General features: G+C 44.8%; 1 protein-coding gene across 1 annotated transcript in view; it reads right to left on the bottom strand.

Moving 5' to 3' along the window:
* Positions 1-24126, bottom strand: part of LOC146177383 (endothelin-converting enzyme 1-like) — a 35447-nt gene that overhangs the window by 5598 nt on the left and 5723 nt on the right. The window contains exons 3-6 of the mRNA XM_084581540.1: positions 19946-20121; positions 16509-17574; positions 9004-9435; positions 5426-5611 (exon numbers count right to left, since the gene is read on the bottom strand). Coding sequence (XP_084437666.1) covers positions 5426-5611; positions 9004-9435; positions 16509-17574; positions 19946-20121 — 1860 coding nt within the window. The remainder of the gene's footprint in view (positions 1-5425; positions 5612-9003; positions 9436-16508; positions 17575-19945; positions 20122-24126) is intronic.

The raw sequence follows: 24126 nt of genomic DNA, 5'->3' as shown, positions 1-24126 counted from the left end.
CATGATGACAAGACAATGAATTATGCTTTAATGGCCAGCGGGCCTGGCGCGAGCGCTCTGCCCCGCGCCACTGCCCGCTTCGTCATCTTCGTAGCAATATAAAACATGGTTGATAGTCTATTGGACCCCCATAACTCAACTCATACATGTGAGAGAGGTTCGGATTATTATTGTTTCCATAAATAAATGCAAGCTGTCAGCAGTGAATGGGAATGAACTTCGAGAGTAGAAATTATGCATTAACAAAGTAGAAGTTATAGAATCATGTTAATAACAAGATTATGTTTAAATGCGCCTTTAAAACCTTGATAGCTTAGTGTTCCCGCAGTAGGCCCCAGCTAGCCCATTGCGCTGCAAGTGGAACATAGCCAACCGTGGCCGACCGAATATGACCGGCCATTCGGGAAGGGGCCGGTGCATAAAAAAAAAAAAAAATAGTTGGCATCGAGACTTCCGGCTCGTCTCGGTGTTCCTTGCGCGAGCCAACAATAATATTGATTATTTCTATGCTTGGCCGCAGAGTATTACAATGTTAAGAGCAGTATATGCAAATGGGAAAGCACTGTAATTAGTTCCAATCTGTGATAGTTACGCAGCTGCCAATGAGCGTGTAGTCTAAATAATACTATGTTGCTGAATTGCTACTGACAGAAAATTGAATATATTTCTCGGTATTTTGAAACAATAAACAGGGAACGCGGTGATGAGTGCTGTGTTCAATGGGTAGAACATTCAGAAGTGGATATGCGAAATGAACGAATGGGCGTTCATTCAAAAATATCATAAGCAGTGCAGTGTTCTGCACAACGTTTTGTGAAAAAGGCTTATTTCTGTACGTTAAACTAACAGCAAGTGCATAAGCGATAAATGAATGAACAAAGACGTTAGAACTGGTAAATTTCTATAAACTTCTCAGTATACGTGCTGCACATGTGAGTGCCATGTTAACTGGTGGTCGATGGTAGCTCCAAGAAACTTTGTTTCATTACCTTTTCTGGACAGGAGGTATTTAGAAAAGGTTGCACCTTTTAGACAGACGAGTGTTGTTTGCACAAAAGATCATACAATTGCTGTTTGTTGGATTTTGCATATAATCATGAAGACAATTTGGCCAATGCTTCTTCAGCCATTTCATCAAGCACAGTTTCATTTTCAGGAGTATAGTGTTAAATTTTACATGAGATATCATGGAAAAGTCATTAATATATGTCAAGAATAGAAGCGGGTCTATTATTGATCCTAGGGCGCTCCAGTATTGGCGCTCAATCGTTCTGATGCATTTCGGTTGAAGACCACATCCTATTGTCAGTCAAGAAGCTCTTAGTAGCTTCAGTGGGACACCTCTTTCATCATATCTTAATACAGTCATGTGACTTGACTAATCAAAATGTTTGGTACAATCAATGAATATGCCAATGGTGGAAAGAATTGTTCCGCATTTTAAAGGGTTATTTTACGTGACTTTTACCAAAACGGGTTCAGTCGAGCTTCCCTATGTGTACCCATATTGAGAGCCATTTAATATATTATTCTTCAGACAAAAATATTTAGACGTCTCTAAAGAAACTTTTCCACAACATTAAACGTAGGTGATATATTAGATACTGGATGGTAATTCTCTACTTTTAGCTTATCATACTTATGAAATGTCTGTACTATTTCGAAATGTTTAGAGCTGAATGGAAGTCGCCTGTCTAGAAGAAAACATTATTTATATGGCACATTGGTGGCGTTACGTGACCTAAAATTGTATCGAGAATTTTAACTAAAATAGCATGATCGAGTAATTAAGTGTGTTGTAGTGTTAAAATCGAGGCTACAGCTGCTTCATTGATGAGGCTGAGAAACAATGAAGATGAACTGCACTCATTTTATGGGAAATGTAGCTTATTATTACCATGGTTTGTTTCGGTGCTCAGAAGACTACTTACAGTATATATTTTTTGGTCGGGAGTCATTATCTGAAGACTGCCTGATAACTTTCCCCGTCGTAGCGCTCTTATTCGCGGAGTGTGTTACCTTAGCTTCAAAATAACATTTCTTGAGTTGGATTAAAAGCTCAGCTGATGTTTTTCTACGCTACGTATCCCTCCAGCAAAGCATTGTTATGAAGTTGTTTTCTTTTCTTAAATATAATGTCCTTGTGCGGGAATGACGCCAAAAGACTATTGATTATCCACAGCTTGATTTTAGTCCCTTTTAAGTAAAAACGCAATGAGCTTTTCCTGCTTTAATAAGCTCTACCAAGGCATATGCGAATGATATGCATTTGGTACTGACTGATTTAAGAGTTTCAATAACTTCCCAGGAATATTGTGATAAGGACAATACATAGATGGCCATCTGCTCTGACTTGTGGGCGTGACCTTAGTTCAAGAACAAAATTAGCGAGGAGATCTCAAATGTCACATGCTACGGTTCCGGTTATGAATTAAAAGCTTTGGGAATTAGTAATAATATGACCTAATTTTCTTTTGCTAGTCACTGAACAATGCCTGGGAGCATTACTCACCATCTGAAGGCTATGGTTTTTCAGTAAGTCAGTCTATGCATAGCTGGTCGAATCACAGTTTAATGTACAGATATTGAAGTCGTCCGTTAAATGTAAATGTGTATCACTGTTATGCATGTTGCCAGCAGATTGCTGGCAATTTCGAATATTAGCTAAAACGTTCACTATTTAACATCATCCATTGTCTGCTCTCCACGAGTACTGGAAATATGGTGCTGAGTACTCCCCACAAAATAAATGTATGTTCCTAAATAAGAGGAGCCGACTGTTCCGAAACACCTGATATATTCAACTGACCGATCCCACTGATCGATCTGCGCTTGCGCCAATTATCCGGAAATTGCACCACCGCCATGTTTGTTGTCGGCTGTCGGCTGGTCAGCGCGCCCACGTGCAACTGTACTATTGCAATCACCGCTCCACAGGCATTCAAAGCACATTTCTCATACCTCACCACCGGGAAAAATTTATTGTCTTTATTTCACCAATTTACAGTGACTGGTACATGCAAAGCAAGCCTTTTAAGGGTCCTTTTTTCTGAGTTTTTTAACCAATGGCCTCGTTTATTTGTGAAGCGTGTGTCTGAAATATACGATGGATACGTACAAAAAATCGTATGATCGTAATTTGTGGTTCTTGTGATTGGTAGTTGATTGGTGTATGATAGGCGATGTCGAGTTAAAGAAATTATTTATTTAGTTATTGTTGTTATATGATGAAAAAAAGAAACAAAATGAACCAATTAGATAAAGAGGAGTTCAAAGGTGTCAAAATGCTCAGAATGAAATTCGATGCATGAGAATGCTAATAAAAAATTTAGATTATGTCACTGATCAAATAATTACAAGAACCAATTATAAAATGAGAAACGGGAAAAAAGGGTTCAAAATTTGTAAAAAACTCACAATAAAAATCCAATGCCTGATGATCTAATAACAAAAATTTAAAGTGCGTAATTGGCCAAATAATTGAAATAAAAATTTAAAATATAAAAATGGTGTTCAAACGTGCTAAATTGTATATAACGAAAATTCAATGCTTAGTTATTCAAAATAAAAGAAAAACTGAAAAAAGTATGAAAAAGGTTAAATACACTAAGGAAAGGTCAATGCTTGATGACGACAATGAGAAAATTAAAGTGTAAGCGATCAACTAAAAATTTTAATAACTGTATGAAAGGAAAACGCGCATTCAACGGTGTCAAACTGATTTTGACACCACTGAACTTCCTTTTCTAATACCACAATATTTTCAATTATTTAAATAAATATTTTACCAATTACACACCCTAATTTTGTATTTAGCGCCGTTAAGAAATCACCACATTTTAACACTTGACCCTCTTTTCAGGATTTTTACTTTTTATTTATTTCACTGTATTAACTAATTACAGACTTTAAATTTCTTAATTAGCATCATCAGCGTTGGCTTTACATTCCGAGTTTTTGACACCTTTCAAGCCACTTTTTCTAATTCATGAACTTTGAATTATTTCAGTCCCTGAATTGACCAATTACACTCTCAATTTTCTTCCTTAGCATGGTCAAGCAAAAAAGGTACAGAATTTGAGCCCCTTGAAAATAAAAACTCCGTTTTTTTTATTTTGCACTCTTTTCAAGTGTTAAGAATTTTAATAAATTGCACACTACATCTTATTAATTAGCATGATCAAGCATTGACTTTTCATTCTGACAATTTTGGTGCCTTTGAAGCCCCCTTTTTCGAATTTTCACTTTTCATCTCCATTTAATTACACATTCTGAATGTTCATTTTCAAATTTTCAACATCACGCACTGGCTTTTCATTCAAACATTAGGAAACACAAGTTTTCAATTTTCAGTTGATTCAACCTATTATGTGGTTAATTACGCTTTATTTTCTAAGTGAGCATCACCAAATTGGCTTTTCCTTCTGTGGGTTTTCACACTATTGAACCACCCATTTTCCAAATTTTTATTTACTTATTTATTAAAATAATCACATTGATTCCAATTAGTTCGTCATCGCCTATCACACAACAACGAGTATAAAAAGTTACCATGGTTTGGTTTTTTTACGCACTCCCCTTATTTCCAACAAGCGGTGCAGACAACTGTTACTTCGACTATACTTCAACAACGTCGACGGCTTTTCGAATGAACGCGCTGTATAGGCTATCCCCTAAATACATAAAGCTAGAGTAATGTATTTCCTATGTCCTGTTATAGTGCCCAGGATCAAGACAGGCTAATTTTCCCTATCAGCTCCGGCATACACACGAGCTAAAATTGTTCGGAAACACGGCGCGCAGGCTTTCCAGGCGGCTGGAGCGACCGGTTGACTAAATGTACCAGCAGGCACGGCGACAGTGGTGGCATCGTGAAACCGGCAGTTGGGATCGGTCTATTGATACTGCCGAAGGAACGAATTAGTAGCCGGCTATACGATTGCACCTGATATTTTCAATTGATACAGTAGATTTTACGCTTAAGAAGAGTAGTAAGAACAGGAAAGGGAATCAATTTGTATCATTGCCAAAGCATTTGCCTGCGGAAAAAAATGGCGTACTGCGAAGTAAAAATTTATAGATCAATGTAGCCGATAATCGATTTTCGAATCGGCAAAGAGTATGCCACGCTCTCCATTTTCTGCTTGCTGTGGTTCGATGATGGCCTTTACAGTTTAGAAACAAAATGCTATCACAGTGTTCAACTACTGGTTCACCTTACAATATAAATAATTTCTATTTTTTAGACGGCCAATATTCTCCTCTCGTTTTTGTACGGTGACAAAGCAAAGCCGCTTTTCAAAAAAACTGATTCCAAAATTCCTCACTTCACAAGGATTCGTAAAATCATGCACGAGCAGATCATGTACAATCTCTTACAATGCTTTCCAGCCCCCTTGTGAGTCCAATACTGGAAGCTACTTACTTCGGATAGGCGGACGTCATCATGTTTGAGGTTCCGCTTCCAAGCGGCGAACGCCACCTCCATCGCGGGAATTTCTGGAAACAAGTCGGGATTCCCACCGGGGAGACAGCCCAGCACGCGATCTTCAAAGATAACCTTCACGGCATCGCTTAACCACGATGACACAATGTTGCCCTTATGGTCCACCTGCAAGAGAATGTATGGTTTCATTTTATCCCCAATCACTGGCCCTTATTACCGCCTGATTGGTGGTAATACAATGTTACGCACTATCACACGTAGCCTATTTAGCACAACTTAAGTTTTTTAGCGATTAGAAAGAGAAAACTGACTTCCAGATTCACGTAAGATAGCTATACGTATTGGCGCAGTGTGTGAAATGATGGTATTGATAATAAGAAGAGTAGCGTCATCTAAGAATTGGAGCCAAACAAGCTATCGAGAAACTTTTGCAAGCAATGCCAAATAAAATCGAGCAGATGACAGGTTGTGCCTGCAGTCTTAGTAACGGAGGTGGAAGCAATTAGGAGTTTATACAACAGTATAACCTTATAAAACATACGCATTTTCACTAAGTATTATTTCTATGTAGCGCTGCGCAATTATGTCGTTTGTAGTGAGCTTTTACTCAATGCTTTAGCAGGGATTATAACCCTCCGTAAACTGCACGGCGAACAAAAGAACAAAGTAAGTCTAGGCACACACATACGAGCTCGAGCAGGGGCACTTTCGTTCTCATCATTGTCTTCGTGATATCCTCACATAGTTCACTACAATTTCGCAAGAGCGAAGAGGCGCCACCCTGGCGACCTATGGGGAGCGCAAGAAGAGCAGGTGGCAGTACGTTTTGAGGTTGCTCACGTGCACAGCTCCGCGACCTCGGTGAAGCATGACCGAAAAGGGAGTGAGTGGCTCCATGATATAATTTACAGGGGAGGTTTGGTAATAATGCCGTACGGGTCAGTGGTACTCGGTTCGAAACTTTGATGACAATCCTGGTGGGGCTACAGGAACCCAGAGCCAAACGAGAGATCCTGTAGGAAAAACGTGTGGCGCCTTATATCGTGACGACGTTTTTGGTGGTCTTGAGAATCCAATGTAAAAGTCTGGGTCAACTGGCGACATTTCATCCGCATTCTTTGCAATGTCTGAAAAGGGAGTCCACTCGGAGGAGTTAGTACGATATAGTAAGATAGTGTCCATCGTGAACACCTCATATCCATAAAGGAGAAAGAAGGGGCTAAAGACGGTTGTTGACAGAGTGGCAGTATTGTGTGCGTACGTCCCGAAAGGAAGAACAGCGTCCCAGTTGGTCTGATCAGCGGCAACTTACGTCGTGAGCATATTTTCGACAGTGCGATTAAAGCACTCAGTCAGCCCGTTAGTTTCAGTGTGATAGGCTTTGGTGGATTGATGTATGATGCGACATTCAGTCAGTAGAACTTCAACGACGTTGGAAAGAAAGAAGCAGCTTCTGTCACTCAGCAGCTCATGCGGCGCGCCGTGACGAAGAACAAAATGATGTAGCAAGAAAAGGGCAACATCACGGGCAGTATAGGAGGATAGGGCGCCGGGCTCGGCATACCGGGTGGGGTGGTCGATGCTGTCAACAATCCAGCGGTTCCCAGAGACCATGCAGGGAAGTTACCCGTACAAGTCAACGCCAAGACGATCAAACGTATTGGCCGGGTGTGAAAGTGGTTGCAACTGGCCAGAAGCAGAGGATGTGGATGGCCTGTGGCGCTGACAGGCGATGCAGGAGCGGACGTGTTTACGAGTATAATTATGCACGTCAAGCCAATTGCAGCGGTGAGAAATTCTTCGAAACGTTTTGACCCTACCAGGATTGGCCCACTGAAGATCGGCAAGAAGAGGCTCTAGTTTCATATTGTAAATGGCGGGGAATAACGAGAAGCCACTGTCGGCCATCAGGCATATAGATGCGGCGGCAGAGAAGTCCGTCTCGTATGGCAAAGTGTGGTGCTTGATGGCGTAAGATCGAGAAGGCGCAGTGTAGAGAGAAGAGGACATGATGTCGATAATAGATGCCAGCCACATGTCCTTGCGCTACACCGCAGGCATATCAGCGATGGTTAGATATGAGAGGGCGGAATCAGTCGCCGTGGAGCAAGCAGTGTCACTAGATAGGGAAGAACGATACAGAGTGTCGGCGTCCATGTGTTTACGACCAGAGCAATATATAAGCGGATGTCAAATTGCTAAAAGCGGAGAGCCAATTGAGCGAGGGAACAGGACGGGTCTTTAAGAGAGGACAGCCAACATAACGCGTTGTGATCCGTGACGACGTCAAACTAATAACCATGCAGGCAGGGCCAGCAATTTGTTAGTGCCCACCACAATGGCCAAACACTCTTTTTCCATAACTGAGTAATTGAAGTGAGATGCATTCAGCAATCAGCTCGAGAAGGCAACGTCGTCGCAGCAGTCGCCAAAGCCATGGAACTTCGCCCCAAGCATAGGTGACGTGCCGACGGCGCTCATCGCAGCATGTCTTAAAGCTTTCATGCGAAGCAATTGTCCGCTGCTTCTTTGACAAGGCGCAGGGTCTCCGGAACGGAAACATCATCGCTTGATGAAAACGGCAAGTTGTCCAGGATGTATAAAGGTGGATTGACATACAAAAGAAAGAAAGGGCTGCAGCTCGTGTCGCATGCTTCACAGTAATAAAAGCATAAGTAAAACGCACCATGATGCCTCAGTTGTGGTCTGCAGTTACGTACACTGAAGACATATTGGTATACGTGATATTTATGCGCTCCGTCAAGTCATCTGTTGCGGGTGCTAGGGTGTGAAGTGGCAAAACTTCGTGGCACATAGACCCAAAACTCCTTAGCTACATCCGCAGGAAACTGATATCCCCAGTCACCTATTTGACCCGAAGGGGTTCATGGCATGAGATGACAGAGCGGAGCAGAAATAGGGGCACTTGATAAGCTGTAACCGATGTGGTAGCGGCTGTTTCGCAGGCCCGAGCAAGAGGATATGCTCAAGCGACAATCCAGCGGTTTCCAAAGCAAGGTTTTGGAAATGGACCTAATAGGTCGATGCTGACTGACCATACAGCACGCTGGGGAGTTTTACAGAGAGCGACTGCCCAGTTGGAGCAACTTTAGTGTAGTTGTGGCCCTGGCATTGTGTGCAACTGGTCGCATATGTGTCAAAGGGTGATCGCATGTTAGGCCAGTAACATCGTTCTAGGGCGCGGCGGAGCTTCCGATCCGAGATGACCGCACATGTCTCGTGCAGTATGCGCCAAACATGCAAAAAATGCCACAAATAGAAGTAAAATAATCAAATTACTTCCTCTTGGAATGGAAAACCTTGTGACGCCGTTACGACAGCTGTCACATAGCATCAATGCTTTGAAAGCATTTGCCCGTCAATATGATGGTTTTACAAGTCTATGCGTTAATAAGTGGTCACGTATATGGCGAAAAAGAATTTACAAAACCTTTACGATAACATTTTATGCAAAATATTAATAGAAAATGACACAGAGGGCGGAATCAGATACATCATGAAAAGAAACACCAGGAAGCATTTGCTGGCTGACTTACTTTTACGCCTTCTCTGTCCACTGCGCGGACTAGCTCCTTCGCGTAGAGGTAGCCCAGGCCACCGTAGAACATTGCCTTTGTGCCGTTCTTGTAATAGAAAGGCGGGGCCAGAGCTCCCAAGGACAGGGACAGCTGGTTCAGGACATGCACGTACTGGACGTATGGCTGGGCTACACCTTCCGCGATTCGCAGCTGCTCCAAGCCGGCGTCGGAGCCAATGAGGCCGCGCAGGCTCCGACGAGTCTCGATCCAGAAATGGGCAAAGGATGGGGCCCTCTCGGGAAACTTGGCGTACGCCTTCTCGAGACCCTCAGCGGTGAGAAATTTTTTGTCCGGCCATAGCACGCTGTGCACAGTCCGGAGCTTCGCGGCCGCGACATGTTGGGTTCTATTGTCCAGCCATAGTGCGGCCGATGCCTTCTCGGCAGCTGTCTGCGGAAAAACAAAGCACACATGTATGATTTACTGCATATACGAGGCGGCAGAACGCAATAACGTGTAGTCCAAACAAAGTTTTTGATGTGCAGTCTACTCTACACGTGTGAAACTATCTAGAATCTCAATAGACGAGGATGACTCCTACACAACGACTGCAAAGGAGACAGATATCTTCGCCAGAGCTTCCGTATAGCTTCTTGTACGCGCTCCGGCATCACGTAGAACCAAATGATGAATTTTATTTCTTACGCGATAACGTTTAAATCCGTGCCCTGTCGAAATTCCGGCGTTGCCGCTGTAGAGAGAGAGAGAGAAACTTTATTTGTCAGCGGTTTAGATGAATTTTGCCTTGAGTTGCATTCAGCTCCTCCTCGTGGTTCGCAGTTTAAGTCTATCAGCGACCTCTTGCGTTCTTGTCGAGCCCCAGGACTGGGCGTCTGAGTCCCGGCTTCCGAGAACAGCTTGCCAGTGTTCCAGCGAGGGAGATAATACAAGGTCTGCCGGAGGCGCATCCTCCGCGCAGTCCCAGATGATATGGCCTAAGGTGGCAGGCACGCCGCACAGTTGGCAGCACGAATTTACTATGTCGGGAAAGATTTTGGCATACATCTAGTGGTTTGGTGGCTACCACGTTTGCAGCCGCCGCCACGTGGTAGCGTGCTCTCGGCTAAGCCGAGCATGCAGAGGAGACAGGCTTGCCCTGAGCTTTTTGTAATAAGTCGTAATTGCCTAATTTTTATCAATTGGCTCACCCCGTCGGACATCCGCGTTTGAGATCTCCTCACCAGCACGACTGACAAAACCTCGAGCACATTATTGAGCGGCCTCGTTCACCGGGACGCCCGAGTCAGCGGGACCCACACTAGATCCACTACGTTCCTATCTTTTGGCGACGCGATAACACTTTTGAATGCAGTGGCGGAGATACGACCCCTAGTGAAGTTGCGGAGGGCCATTTTGAAATCACTGAGAATGGAGCTGGTTTTGTTTCGAACAATTCCTAGGAGTGTTGCGGCCTTTTCTGCCTCTTCCACTCAGCCCGCGGCCACCGTAGCAGCTACCCTGTGGTAGATGCTCATCGCGGTCAGAACGAAAGCCTCCTTTCATAATTTTGCATTTTGCTGCACAAACTTAGGCGGCAATATCATCCCCCTGATACTTTTTGCTTAACGTCTTCGCTCTGGCCCTCCCCCGAATTTCGTGGCGATCCGCTTACATGTTCGTGAAGAGTGGTTTGACCCCAATGCGTTCACGCATCTCTTAAAGTGTCCTCGCCTGTTAAACCTAAGCTCTCAGGATACCTGTCGAATGGCTCTGGCAAAAGGGTACTGACAAGTTACAAGATTGAGCGCAGAATCTTCAATTTGTTATGTTTTTATAACGACATCCCATCATATGACAAATTTGGAAGGCGTATTTGGAAGGTTGCTACTCCCAACCCAAACAGGTAAGACCAATTAATTTGGTTAAGGCGGCGCTTCACTTTGACATATATTAGTGCAATCTATTAGTTGCTGCAGAAAGGAGCATGGGTGCGGCTTAATAATGACTTAACAAGCTGAGCAATCTTTTTAATGTCGCGATGATCTTCTATTCTGTGTACAATCTCAAGCCGAAATGCTAAACAACATCGAACGTGAACCGATGAGAAGAGCAGGATACTGGGCAAAAGGCTGTAACCACGTTTCATCGCAACAACGCAAATAAATTGAAATTGAATAGGAAAATATGCTTCGTTACATACTCACCCTTACATCGAAAATCCCTTGTGCGTCAGTCACTTCGGTGAAGAAGAATGACGGCATACTTCGAACAGTGTGGATTACAGCTAATCGAGCAACGATAGGAAGAATCAATTCGCCCGATATTCCGCGATGATGGTATGCCGGGCCGACTCTACAAAGGCAGTAATCCTCAGCGGCGGACCGAACGAGCGGCTACTATATAGTAATTAAAACTCGACGAGTAGCAATACTCTCGCAGTCTGGGCTTATTGGTTATTCATGATGGAAAATTCTTCTTTACGTTCTTCTTTTCCATCGATGAAGAGATCGAGAAAAGAAAGCATTTATCAAGCCAGATGGAATCTAGGATTTTTAGGTAATGCAATTTTGTCTTTGGTCATCACGAGGGTCACTGAATAATGTGCGTATTTCGTCGGGCATAAAATGGTAAAGGTGTGCAGAGTATCTAGAAGACTTTGTTTTCTTCACCACGACTTTCGATAATTACTTCCGTAGGCTGAGGGCCCTACTTAACGCAGCAAAGCCGTGCGGGCTCAACCTGAGGCCTAAACAACCTTAGTTTGCTTACCAACATCTGCTGTCCTTTGTTAACATCATTAGCAAAGACGGTATCTATCTCGATCCCCTGAATACAGGCACTGTCGACGAGTTCCCCCGCCCTGACGACACGCCGTTGGCAGATCATCGGATAGTGTTCCTATTCCAAGCGCTTTGTAAGAAACTAAATTGCTGACGCATGGTTGAACCTCTGCCCCCTAAACAGTCAGGAGATTCATTTAACTTTGAACCGCTGCAACCGAAAGACTTCAAGAGCCAAATCCCCGCTGACACGACCTCCCCCTCCCGTCCCCCCGGCGCTCTCGGGAAACTAATGCTGACGCGAGAATCTTGAACCTAGGTACTACATCCCTCGTACAGAATAGTGGTAGACTGCACTATGTTATCATGTACGATGGCCAAAGCCAACTATTCGAAAACCGAGAAAAAATCTCATTTCGAAGTTGAAGTCCATGCCTATGCGGGCGACAATTCAAGGTGGTAAGCGAACGTCATACGCCCTACTTGGTCGCCAATTTGTAAACTCCCAAGCCCAGCTTGCTCAAAGAACCCTGAATCTTCAGTAATTCGACGACACTTTGGTCTACACCTCCGCGAGTTATCCAAAGCAGATTGCTATTTGTAATGTCCTGTGGATGCACCGCCGAACGAAGACAACAACGATACCTCTCGGAATTGAAACCACCATTCCTTTCGCATACCTGCAGTGCTCACACAGCGACTTGCGACATCCAGTTCATTTCCTGAAATACTAAGCCGTTCGCCTCCTGCAGTGTTCGAACATCATCAGTTGTACACATTCTCCTTAAAATACGAAGTACTCGTGAAAAAGCTCGGGCCCAACGTGATGATGAGTCGTCAGGCGATAAAGCATCTACTCGCATATTCTGCAGGCTTTCCATGAAGAGCTCAAATAAGCTGTGGTTACCACGAACGTTGCACAGATTCTGAAAACGTTTTATCAGTCACGATTAGCCATCTACGTGAGATGTTATGCGTAATCGTGCCATGGTTTAGAGACGTAAGACGGCCACGAATTGACAAGTTGAACCACTAAACTATGCCCTTGCAACTAAACGGGGTGGATGTCATCGGCCCATTCCCAACTTCGTCAACGTAAAACAAGCGGATCACTGTGGTCATCGACCTGGTATGCGGACGCAAAAGTGCTTTCTATGGTACTTGATGAAGAGAGACAACATTCTTCGTTGAACATTTCGCTTTGATTCTCGACATACAAGAAATTCTAATCACGGACAGACCAATAAAATTTGAGCCTACCCGTAAATGGTTTGGTTTGGAAGGGGGGTTTAATGTCCGAAAGCGACTCAGCCTAACAGAGGCCGTAGTGGAGGGCTTCGAACATTTCGACCAACTGGAGCCTAACGTGTGATTTCATTGCACATTACAGAACATCGGGTGGTCTTCATATCTGCAGCTCTCCAATGCGGTGTCTCTCATAGCCTTAGTCGCCCAGACGTTAGACTACCGAAAACCAAACCTAACCTTCAATGACTAGGCTCATGCATTCTTAGACTGCGGTCATTCAAGCCACACTTGAGCAACAGTTTACCATTTCCAGACAAAAGGACTTAAGATTTGTCTCCATATAAATATCGTGGACAGAGTTTCTATTCCTCGATGCCGACAAGACAAGCGATATTATCCCTATGTACATGGCCTTTGCCTATAGCTCCGGCGTCAGACGCTCACCCGGTTAATTCCATTCCGGCTTGTTTAGAGATCACTATGACACTCTCAGCAGTGCTGTCTCACGTCTTTGACACCGAAATACATGACAAAGCTATATACCTGAGCCGCAAAGCCTGGCGGCTCGCCTGGCTTCTCATTAAAGAATAACAACGCACCGATGAGCTATGCTACAACTTACGACGAGCCCACGCAGATGACAAACCGAAGATAAGTCTCCGATTCGACGCAGAAATGGCGTCGCCGTGCGAGCGAAAAACTGTTCCGCCGATGTCTGCCGTGTTGAAAAACGACCACAAAGTCATCTTCGACGGCGTGGAAGAATCGCAGCGGTGCCGCCCGCGTCCAGACATAATGCTTGTTGTGTGCCTCAAGTCCCATTACGCGTGTTGTGTTGATGCTAAAATTCCTATTTATTTTTGCGGTTATGAGTTCGCTCTAAAGTACTTAAAGCAAATATCCAATGCGGAAAGATGCAGCCCATTGATTTAGTAATTGTTGCCTAGGGCCAACGCTGGCATGCGGGCTTGTCACTCTTTCTGTGACGCTCTGATCAGTATTGGCGGTGCTACGGTTTATAGGGCGAAACCTTTTTATGGCTAGTGACTCGTCAGCGCGTACGTCCGTGCATCCGCGAGAAGTGTCCCACTCTTTTGCGAGATTCCATGGCATATCTCGGGATTACACTCGTAAATCCATCCTGACTGCGTGTTCAGAAAAATACCCTGCCTCCACCGGGAATCGAACCTCCATCCATCAGATCCTTAGCCGAGCGGTTTAACCAGCAGCGCGATGCCCGGGATCATGAAACGCATGTCATAGTTCTTTTTGTTTACTGTAAGGATGATAGTTTACTGTAATGGTGATAGTTTACTGCAAGGGAAATATTTTACTGTAAGAATGATAGTTTACTGCAAGGATGATACTTTACTGCAAGAGCGATAGTTTACTGTAAGGATGATAGTTTACTGTAAGGATGATAGTTTACTGTAAGGGTGATAGTTTACTGTATGGGTGATAGTTTACTGTAAGGATGATAGTTTACTGTAAGGATCATAGTTTACTGTAACGGTGATAGTAGCGGAAATCCGCGAGTGACAGATTTTTCGCTTGTCCTATCATGTGAAAGAAAAAACACCGGTGAAGTTTGATGCGTTCAACGAACGTTCGTTGTGTTCATTAAGGGGCGCGCGATGTACCATGTGAAGCAACAAAAGTCAGGCTGTCGCATTTCACTACTGCAGATTATAATGTAAAGCGTCATCATTGTAGACAGAAGGTTGTCAGTAAAAGGTTGGCAGCAGAGTATCATGCTTTCCACAGCGAGAGTTAAAAATAAATTGATAAACCCTGTCTGCACTGGAAACCGAACCTAAATCCTTTGGATCACCCGTCCAGTGCTTTAGCAGCTGCACCACGCCCAGATTTTTCTTTAATGCCTGGTCAAGGCACATTGCCTTTCAGGAGAACAGAATCAACAAAACTAACAGAAACGCTAATTACATGCGCTATTTACAAATGACTCACTAAAAAATTACGAGGAACTTTAGCTACTAATGAAAGGCGAAAGCCTGAGTGCCGCATTCTGCTACGCAACTGGTATGAATTATTGATTAAATATTTATTAGTCGTTATTGGATAAATAATAGATTGCTAACTTTGTAAATAAACAACTATTCATTATTTAGTTCATCAACGAAATACCTAATTAGCCATTATTTAGTAATAAATTATGTGTTTCATTAAATATTCATTTAGTATTAGTTTTTGGTCATTAGTTGACATGTGGCCATATAAGGCACACATTCGCGCACACTCTGTGGTTGATCGAGACCTCTATGACGTCATCTCGCCTCGGAAGGACGTTATCTGCTGTAGGCCATCATTGCACCCGCCACCGTTAAGGTGGTGGACGGCGGCTGTTGCGGCTAGCATCCTTCTCTTCTTTTTCTCCCTTCTCTACTTTCTCTCTTCTGTCCGCACAAGGCAGAGGAGGTGGCTCTGCTACAGAGCCAATAGCAGGCCCATGCATTTTCTTTTCCTTTTTTCTGCGGCCACAACAGCAGCGTTAGCCGTAAAATGATTTCGCCTTAATTCACGCATACAGAACAATGGCTGTAGTCTTGAGATCCACTTGGGAGATTCTGCAGCAGTTTTCTGTATTGTCAAAACCCTGTCCACGCTTTCCTGAAAATAAATTAGGGAAGGCCATGCGTATTTATCACAATGGCAACCAGCCATTCTTGAACGCCATTACAGTGCAGGCCCAAGAGCATAATTAAATCAACAGGTACCCCATTCTCATTTTCTACGCTTAACTACCGAATACCATGCGGGTCCAGTGGAAAATCTTTCATTAGCATTTATTCCAATCATCCCAAAAATATACCCCTTCCGAACAGTGTAAAAAACATTGTCTATTGTTCCTTCAATTCTGAACTGAACTTAATTGTTCCTGGCTACCTGCATATCAAACAGTGTGATTCCCAGGGTACAAACCCTTTACCTTCAAAAATGTTTTAACCAGAAAGATTTCAGTGTGTAATTTAAAAAAGAAGGTTATTTTACTCCTGGCGTCACGTGCATACTTTAGCCTTTTTGACACATCTGCACATGCTCCTCCACTATACAAGGCTCATTCAATAAGCGGAGCCTTACTATTGGAGCAATGCGCAAGGTGCTTGTCACAACTGATAATTATTTTAAAGGGAAAGTCTTAATAGGTTATGTTATATCGCCAAAAACGGAGGGCATAAAGTGTCCGGAAAGGAAACAAAATATGTGCAGTGATTAGATCATTAGCGGCAAGGAATTTTGTGATAAAGATTTTAAATAAGAAATTGGTGATAAGGACAATAATGGTAACAAATTTCAATAGGAAATCGCTTATAATGAAATTAGTGATAAGAACCTTAGTGGCATAGGCACTATTGGCAACTTCGTGTGTGCACAAAAGGCATTCTTGAGCAATTGTAGCACGTGTTTTGGTTATTTTTCGTTCCGCGGCAAATTCGTCAATTAAAACGTGGAAATTTCACAAGTATCCAACCTTACCTCTACAATGCTGGCCAACTGGGAGTCAATGTTCCGACGCTGTTCATCACTGAAATGCATCACTGCAACCATAGCAGCCACCAGAAGCTTGTAGCTGGCCTCAACCTGGCTGGCGCAGAACAAAGGCCGCATGTCTTGAGCGTGACTCTGACTTCCATGCAGAACAAGCAGGATGGTCTCAGGGTTGGCTACTGCTCCATATGCCTCCAGAAACAGCCATGCCAAATTTCGGCGAATACGGCTGTCGTTGAATGATCCAAAAATTTGCAGGGTGGCATTCATCAGGGTTACGTCAGTCATGAGCCACAAATCTTTCATTGTGAAAGGCGGATTAATCGCAAGCTTGGTGTCGATGACACATTTTAAATAGGTCGTGTTGGTGAGTTGCGTGATGTCGTCCAATTTCTGCAGTGGCAATACCGCGGGCACTCTAGCCTTGCCTAAACTAGATGAAATAAACAAGTCGAAGATGTAGCCAAGCATGTTATAGGCTTCAGTGATTTCATCAGCAGAAGGCGCTGCATGTGCGTCGTTAGCGTAAAGCTTGAACATTGCTCGGTAGACTTTGTCAAAGAACTGCCTGGGTATTTGTTTAAAGACAGTCCTCCACTCCAGCATGAAGTTGTTCGGGGCGAAGAATAGACGTCGCTTCTGGCTGTCATCCGCCGCTGGTGGAAGCAGGTTCAGCGAAAACCAAAGGTTGACGTTCCAGTTGAAGGCAAGGTCAAATAGAATTTCCAGTGGAGAGAATCCTTCGACATCTTCTAGATCCTCCGGCCATGTGAGACCGCGCTTGCTCATGAACTCCTTGAAGACGCCAACTTGCGAGCCCGACTGCGCCACGCAGCTGTTGAACATGGCAAGCGCTTTCCTCCCTGCTGGAAGTCGGGCGACACCCCCGAGTAGCGTGTCTGGTAGATTTGCCTGCCACGTCATCACCATGTCTGTCAGAGCAGAGCGGGACAGCTCTGCGAACTGTTTACGGGGTGTCCAGTGGCCGCAGACGTAGGCATCAAAATCTTTACATGGATCCATGCTTTTGTCCAGCTGGCTTTCGATTAGCGCCCTGCCAAAAACACAAAGCTCTGCGTCTCAACTCAGGCATCTTTCCCTGTGTTGAGAAGCACTATCTTTCTGGAGCGCTGCCCTTCCCAGAAAAAGGAAGAACAGTTTCGAAAAGGTAAAAAATGTACAGAAAAGGTGTTTTTAGTTACTCTGCTTAAAGGGGAATACGAATTCATGACGTAAGTAAAATTCTGTGCCACTTCTCCCGCCTGAGTGGGGCAAAATTAGGCTTAGTGCCCCCTAGAAACATGCAAAATCACAAAGTTTCACCATAGTTTTGGATCTTCAGAATGCCCCATCTACTCCCCTGGCGCAGACACACCACCAATAATCCAAGAAAGATATCAAAACTATGGAACGTAACTTTAAAGGGAAGTAGATAAGAGCACAAGATGCATCGGAAACAAGTTGTAAGCAGGAACCCTAGATCAACATGTAAGGAAACATACCGAAACGTTTTCCATATGTCAGAGCACCACTGTAAAAAGGTTTTGCGGAAAAATACAGACATTTTCTGTCAGCCACCCTGCCAGAAATATTCTGCTCTGCTACGTTTTCTGTTTTTAACTTTTCTGTGATTTTGGTTTTTCTTTTGCTACCTGATAGAATATTTTAGTAAATTGACAAAACGTTTCTGTTATATGGCGTTTTTTGTTTCTTTTTTCTGTTTCTTCTTCCTGTGGCAGTGAATATAATGATGCAAATACAATTTTGTCATTGTCTTTCATTCCACGTTTTCTGCCTCTAACAACAATAAAATTTCGTTAAGCGCCAAGTTTTTCAATGAACACTATTTTAAGGCGAACGCCTGGCCACCTACATTTCACGAATATCTCTCGGCGCTGGCAATACTCGATGGCACCCATACGGGTAGCCTCGCAACAGCCCTTGTCTAGCCACCGAAAGTGGAAAGCCAACCAACAACTGACCTGAATGTGTAACCCCTAGTTATCTTCTTTTGAATCGAACTTGTTGCGCATGCGATCATCGCACAGGGTATTCGGTGATGTCATACCATTTCGCTTTCTACTGAAACATTATCTACTATATAAGTAAAAATAAGTTTACGGTAAAAAATAGAACAGATGGCAAAAATATATCGAATTGTTTGCCGTCGATTCAAGGTTTCGGCTGGATAACAGAAAATTAATGTCTTTTTTGTGAACGTATTTCGGTCAATGAAGTAGAAGAGATTTTCTCTGTACTGGTACAGACATTTTCTTTAAATATACCTGTAACTTCACCCACATGTTTTACGGCATAATAGCTTGCTATCAAAAGGCCATGAGAAAGTGTAAAGAGAGATGTACATCTAAAGGGTCGATTTTTTGTGCGCCTCTCAGAATCTAGCGAGCTCTTCGTACAGTGTGACACAGTGATACGCACGCTACATTGCATCGGAAGGACTGCCGTTGAAATAGCACAAAGCTTTACACGGAAGGTAGTAATGACGACAAACACCGGGTTTATACACGTTGCTCTCGCGGCAGCGTATCCAGTGGTGGCCATCGATATAGCCCACGATGTCTACTGCTCAGTGCGTAATTCATTTTCCTTTAGCATGAGTCTGCCCCTTTCTATGGTTTGCGCTTCCTACCATTATATCAATATATTTCACACGCGCTCTGCAATTCAAAACATAGCCTTGAAATGTTTTGCTTTACTTTATTACTATGAGAGCTAAGCCTATGTTCTTGCCCGTTGCCTGAGGACACAACACTGACTGTATCCGAGAAGTGCAAAATACTAGAATGATTTGCGGTCACCTCAGACTGCAACGCGACCTAAAACTTGAGGAATGAGACAGGCGCTGATATTACGTCGGATATTTTTTAAAGCATCGAGTTGTGAGTTTCCCTAAGGTCGGAAGAAATCGATAGAAGGCGGAGGTAGTTGGGAGGCGATTTCTCAAAAATCTTGCCTCATTTACTCATGTGTGCCTATGTCGCTGGTGCAGAGCCGAAATAATATAACCCTTCCAATCCAATAACTTGCATTTGCTTTTTAAGTGCCCTTGGTTATCGCCCCATGCGATGTTTCAGGCATTAGCCGATACAAAATGACGTAGCAGTGTTGAGCAGCGTTGAAACCCTTCCATTTTATTGTGAAAGCTACCGTTCCTCGTCGTGACGTTGCGGAACCTTTCAATGCTGCCAGCTCGATTCTCATTGTTCTGCAATTTCATAGCTAACAATAACCGGGTCTCTGAACAAAGACAGTGCAACATGTGCCCGCAATTAGCATTGCATGTACCTCATCTGTGCTGACGACATTTTATATACTATTTCTACCTGCTTGTTCATCGACCAGAGTTTGTGTGCCAAACTCTCAGTCGGGAAAGCTAGGATTGAATGAAGTTGACCCTCGCTCACCTGTGCCGGGCGCAGGACTCTGTCGTGCAGAGCAGAGTTGAGATCGGGACTGGTCTACGCCGCAGGATTAACGTGAATGCCACCACAGCGCCCACAACCAAAATGGTGACGAATACCTTGGCCTCCATCGACGCTTTTAAGTTGCGTTTAGAAGCCGCCGATGGCGAGGGCGCGTTCTGCGGTAGAGTTTGAGAGATCTCAGAACGAGAACCATGTGACACAGATTGAATTAGACATGGAAGACAAGTTATTCGAGAGAGACATTTGACGGATAATACATACGGAATGCCTCGCTTGTTTATTTCTTTTTTCTTTAAACAAGCCTGTATTAGTACCATGAACCAGTAATATTGCAAATAATATTTAACTTCAGGCTAACTATTTATACAAATTGAAAAGTACACAATACTACGGCTTGTGAAATACAGGGAATAGTCAGACCAAAATTAGGAGAACGCTTAGTCTTTTCCTTAAGATCAGACACGAGTTCACTCATCGCTGCATCTTGGTTGCCATATTTTGAAGTTTTACATAATAATTAGGTTTGTTATACTATAAACACTGTAACATCAGCAAACGCATTAAAACACATTGATTAGCCATGCGCAGTCGAACGCGTGTACGACCTGCTATCTAGTACGCTTGTTACCAACGGCCCTCCGTTGCAACAACGCAAGGTACTAACCACATTGGCTAGCCATGCGCAGTCGAACGCGTGTACGACCTGCTATCTAGTACGCTTGTTACCAAAGGCCCTCCGTTGCAACAACGCAAGGTACTAACCACATTGGCTAGCCATGCGCAGTCGAATGCGTGTACGACCTGCTATCTAGTACGCTTGTTACCAACGGCCCTCCGTTGCAACAACGCAACGTACTAACCACATTGGCTAGCCATGCGCAGTCGAACGCGTGTAGGACCTGCTATCTAGTACGCTTGTTACCAAAGGCCCTCCGTTGCAAGTACGCAAGGTACTAACCACATTGGCAAGCCATGCGCAATCGAACGCGTGTACGACCTGCTATCTAATACGCTTGTTACCAAAAGCCCTCCGTTGCAACAACGCAAGGTACTAACCACATTGGCTAGCCATCCGCAGTCGAACGCGTGTACGACCTGCTATCTAGTACGCTTGTTACCAACGGCCCTCCGTTGCAACAACGCAAGGTACTAACCACATTGGCTAGCCATGCGCAGTCGAACGCGTGTACGACCTGCTATCTAGTACGCTTGTTACCAAAGGCCCTCCGTTGCAACAACGCAAGGTACTAACCACATTGGCTAGTCATGCGCAGTCGAACGCGTGTACGACCTGCTATCTAGTACGCTTGTTACCAAAATCCCTCCGTTGCAACAACGCAAGGTACTAACCACATTACTAGCCATGCGCAGTCGAACGCGTGTGCGACCTGCTATCTAGTACGCTTGTTACCAAAGGCCCTCCGTTGCAACAACGCAAGGTACTAACCACATTGGCTAGCCATGCGCAGTCGAACGCGTGTACGTCCTGCTATCTAGTAGGCTTGTTACCAAAGGCCCTCCGTTGCAACAACGCAAGGTACTAACCACATTGGCTAGCCATGCGCAATCGAACGCGTGTACGACCTGCTATCTAGTACGCTTGTTACCAACGGCCCTCCGTTGCAACAACGCAAGGTACTAACCACATTGGCTAGCCATGCGCAGTCGAACGCGTGTACCACCTGCTATCTAGTACGCTTGTTACCAACGGCCCTCCGTTGGAACAACGCAAGGTACTAACCACATTGGCTAGCCATGCGCAGTCGAACGCGTGTACGACCTGCTATCTAGTACGCTTGTTACCAAAGGCCCTCCGTTGCAACAACGCAAGGTACTAACCACATTGGCTAGCCATGCGCAGTCGAACGCGTGTACGACCTGCTATCTAGTACGCTTGTTACCAATGGCCCTCCGTTGCAACAACGCAAGGTACTAGCCACATTGGCTAGCCATGCGCAGTCGAACGCGTGTACGACCTGCTATCTAGTACGCTTGTTACCAAAGGCCCTCCGTTGCAACAACGCAAGGTACTAACCACATTGGCTAGCCATGCGCAATCTAACGCGTGTACGACCTGCTATCTAGTACGCTTGTTACCAACGGCCCTCCGTTGCAACAACGCAAGGTACTAACCACATTGGCTAGCCATGCGCAGTCGAACGCATGTACGACCTGCTATCTAGTACGCTTGTTACCAAAGGCCCTCCGTTGCAACAACGCAAGGTACTAACCACATTGGCTAGCCATGCGCAGTCGAACGCGTGTACGTCCTGCTATCTAGTAGGCTTGTTACCAAAGGCCCTCCGTTGCAACAACGCAAGGTACTAACCACATTGGCTAGCCATGCGCAATCGAACGCGTGTACGACCTGCTATCTAGTACGCTTGTTACCAACGGCCCTCCGTTGCAACAACGCAAGGTACTAACCACATTGGCTAGCCATGCGCAGTCGAACGCGTGTACGACCTGCTATCTAGTACGCTTGTTACCAAAGGCCCTCCGTTGCAACAACGCAAGGTACTAACCACATTGGCTAGCCATGCGCAGTCGAACGCGTGTACGACCTGCTATCTAGTACGCTTGTTACCAAAGGCCCTCCGTTGCAACAACGCAAGGTACTAACCACATTGGCTAGCCATGCGCAGTCGAACGCGTGTACGACCTGCTATCTAGTACGCTTGTTACCAATGGCCCTCCGTTGCAACAACGCAAGGTACTAGCCACATTGGCTAGCCATGCGCAGTCGAACGCGTGTACGACCTGCTATCTAGTACGCTTGTTACCAAAGGCCCTCCGTTGCAACAACGCAAGGTACTAACCACATTGGCTAGCCATGCGCAATCTAACGCGTGTACGACCTGCTATCTAGTACGCTTGTTACCAACGGCCCTCCGTTGCAACAACGCAAGGTACTAACCACATTACTAGCCATGCGCAGTCGAACGCGTGTGCGACCTGCTATCTAGTACGCTTGTTACCAAAGGCCCTCCGTTGCAACAACGCAAGGTACTAACCACATTGGCTAGCCATGCGCAGTCGAACGCGTGTACGTCCTGCTATCTAGTAGGCTTGTTACCAAAGGCCCTCCGTTGCAACAACGCAAGGTACTAACCACATTGGCTAGCCATGCGCAATCGAACGCGTGTACGACCTGCTATCTAGTACGCTTGTTACCAACGGCCCTCCGTTGCAACAACGCAAGGTACTAACCACATTGGCTAGCCATGCGCAGTCAAACGCGTGTACGACCTGCTATCTAGTACGCTTCTTACCAAAGGCCCTCCCTTGCAACAACGCAAGGTACTAACCACATTGGCTAGCCATGCGCAGTCGACCGCGTGTACGACCTGCTATCTAGTACGCTTGTTACCAAAGGCCCTCCGTTGCAACAACGCAAGGTACTAACCACATTGGCTAGCCATGCGCAGTCGAACGCGTGTACGACCTGCTATCTAGTACGCTTGTTACCGAAGGCCCTCCTTTGCAACAACGCAAGGTACTAACCACATTGGCTAGCCATGCGCAGTCGAACGCGTGTACGACCTGCTATCTAGTACGCTTGTTACCAACGACCCTCCGTTGCAACGACGCAAGGTACTAACAACTAAACTATCTTACCTGCCCGAAAAGCACGTATTGCAAATGTGTTGAACCAGGCAATGAAGAATAAATTAGGCGAAACGAAGTTGGCGTCCGTGTGCTGTGCGATGTCGGCGCACGTTAAAGATCCCCAGGTGGTCGAAATTACTCCGTAGCCCTCCACTACGGCTCCCCTTTCTCTCTATCCACTTTCACTCCCACCTTCATCCCTTCCCTTACGGCGCGGTTCAGGTGTCCACAGAGCAAGTGTGACAGATACTGCGCCTTTCCCTTCCTATGAACCAACCAACCAACCATCATCCCTTCCCATGCAATGTAGACGGCTTTGGTTCGGACCCTAAGTATTAAAATTATTTTATTCAATTACGCATTTTTCTGACATACTCCTGGTTAAGTGTTCTCAATTTTAGATTTTGGTGACGACAAGACTTTTCGCCTCAGCTAGCCTTGCAGGCTGTCGCGTATTATTTGCTGACAACACCATCAGTACGATAACCAATCAGGTGCAAAAACAAAGTATGGCAGGATCTAATACAATATTATTCATCCACGGTGTCTCA

This window comes from Amblyomma maculatum, chromosome 10 (assembly GCF_055883805.1).
Source record: "Amblyomma maculatum isolate TAMU_Amacu chromosome 10, ASM5588380v1, whole genome shotgun sequence".
Classification (NCBI taxonomy): Eukaryota; Metazoa; Arthropoda; class Arachnida; order Ixodida; family Ixodidae; genus Amblyomma; species Amblyomma maculatum.
The sequence above is the reverse complement of the archived record's forward strand: the minus strand, read 5'-3'. Positions and strand labels throughout refer to the sequence as shown.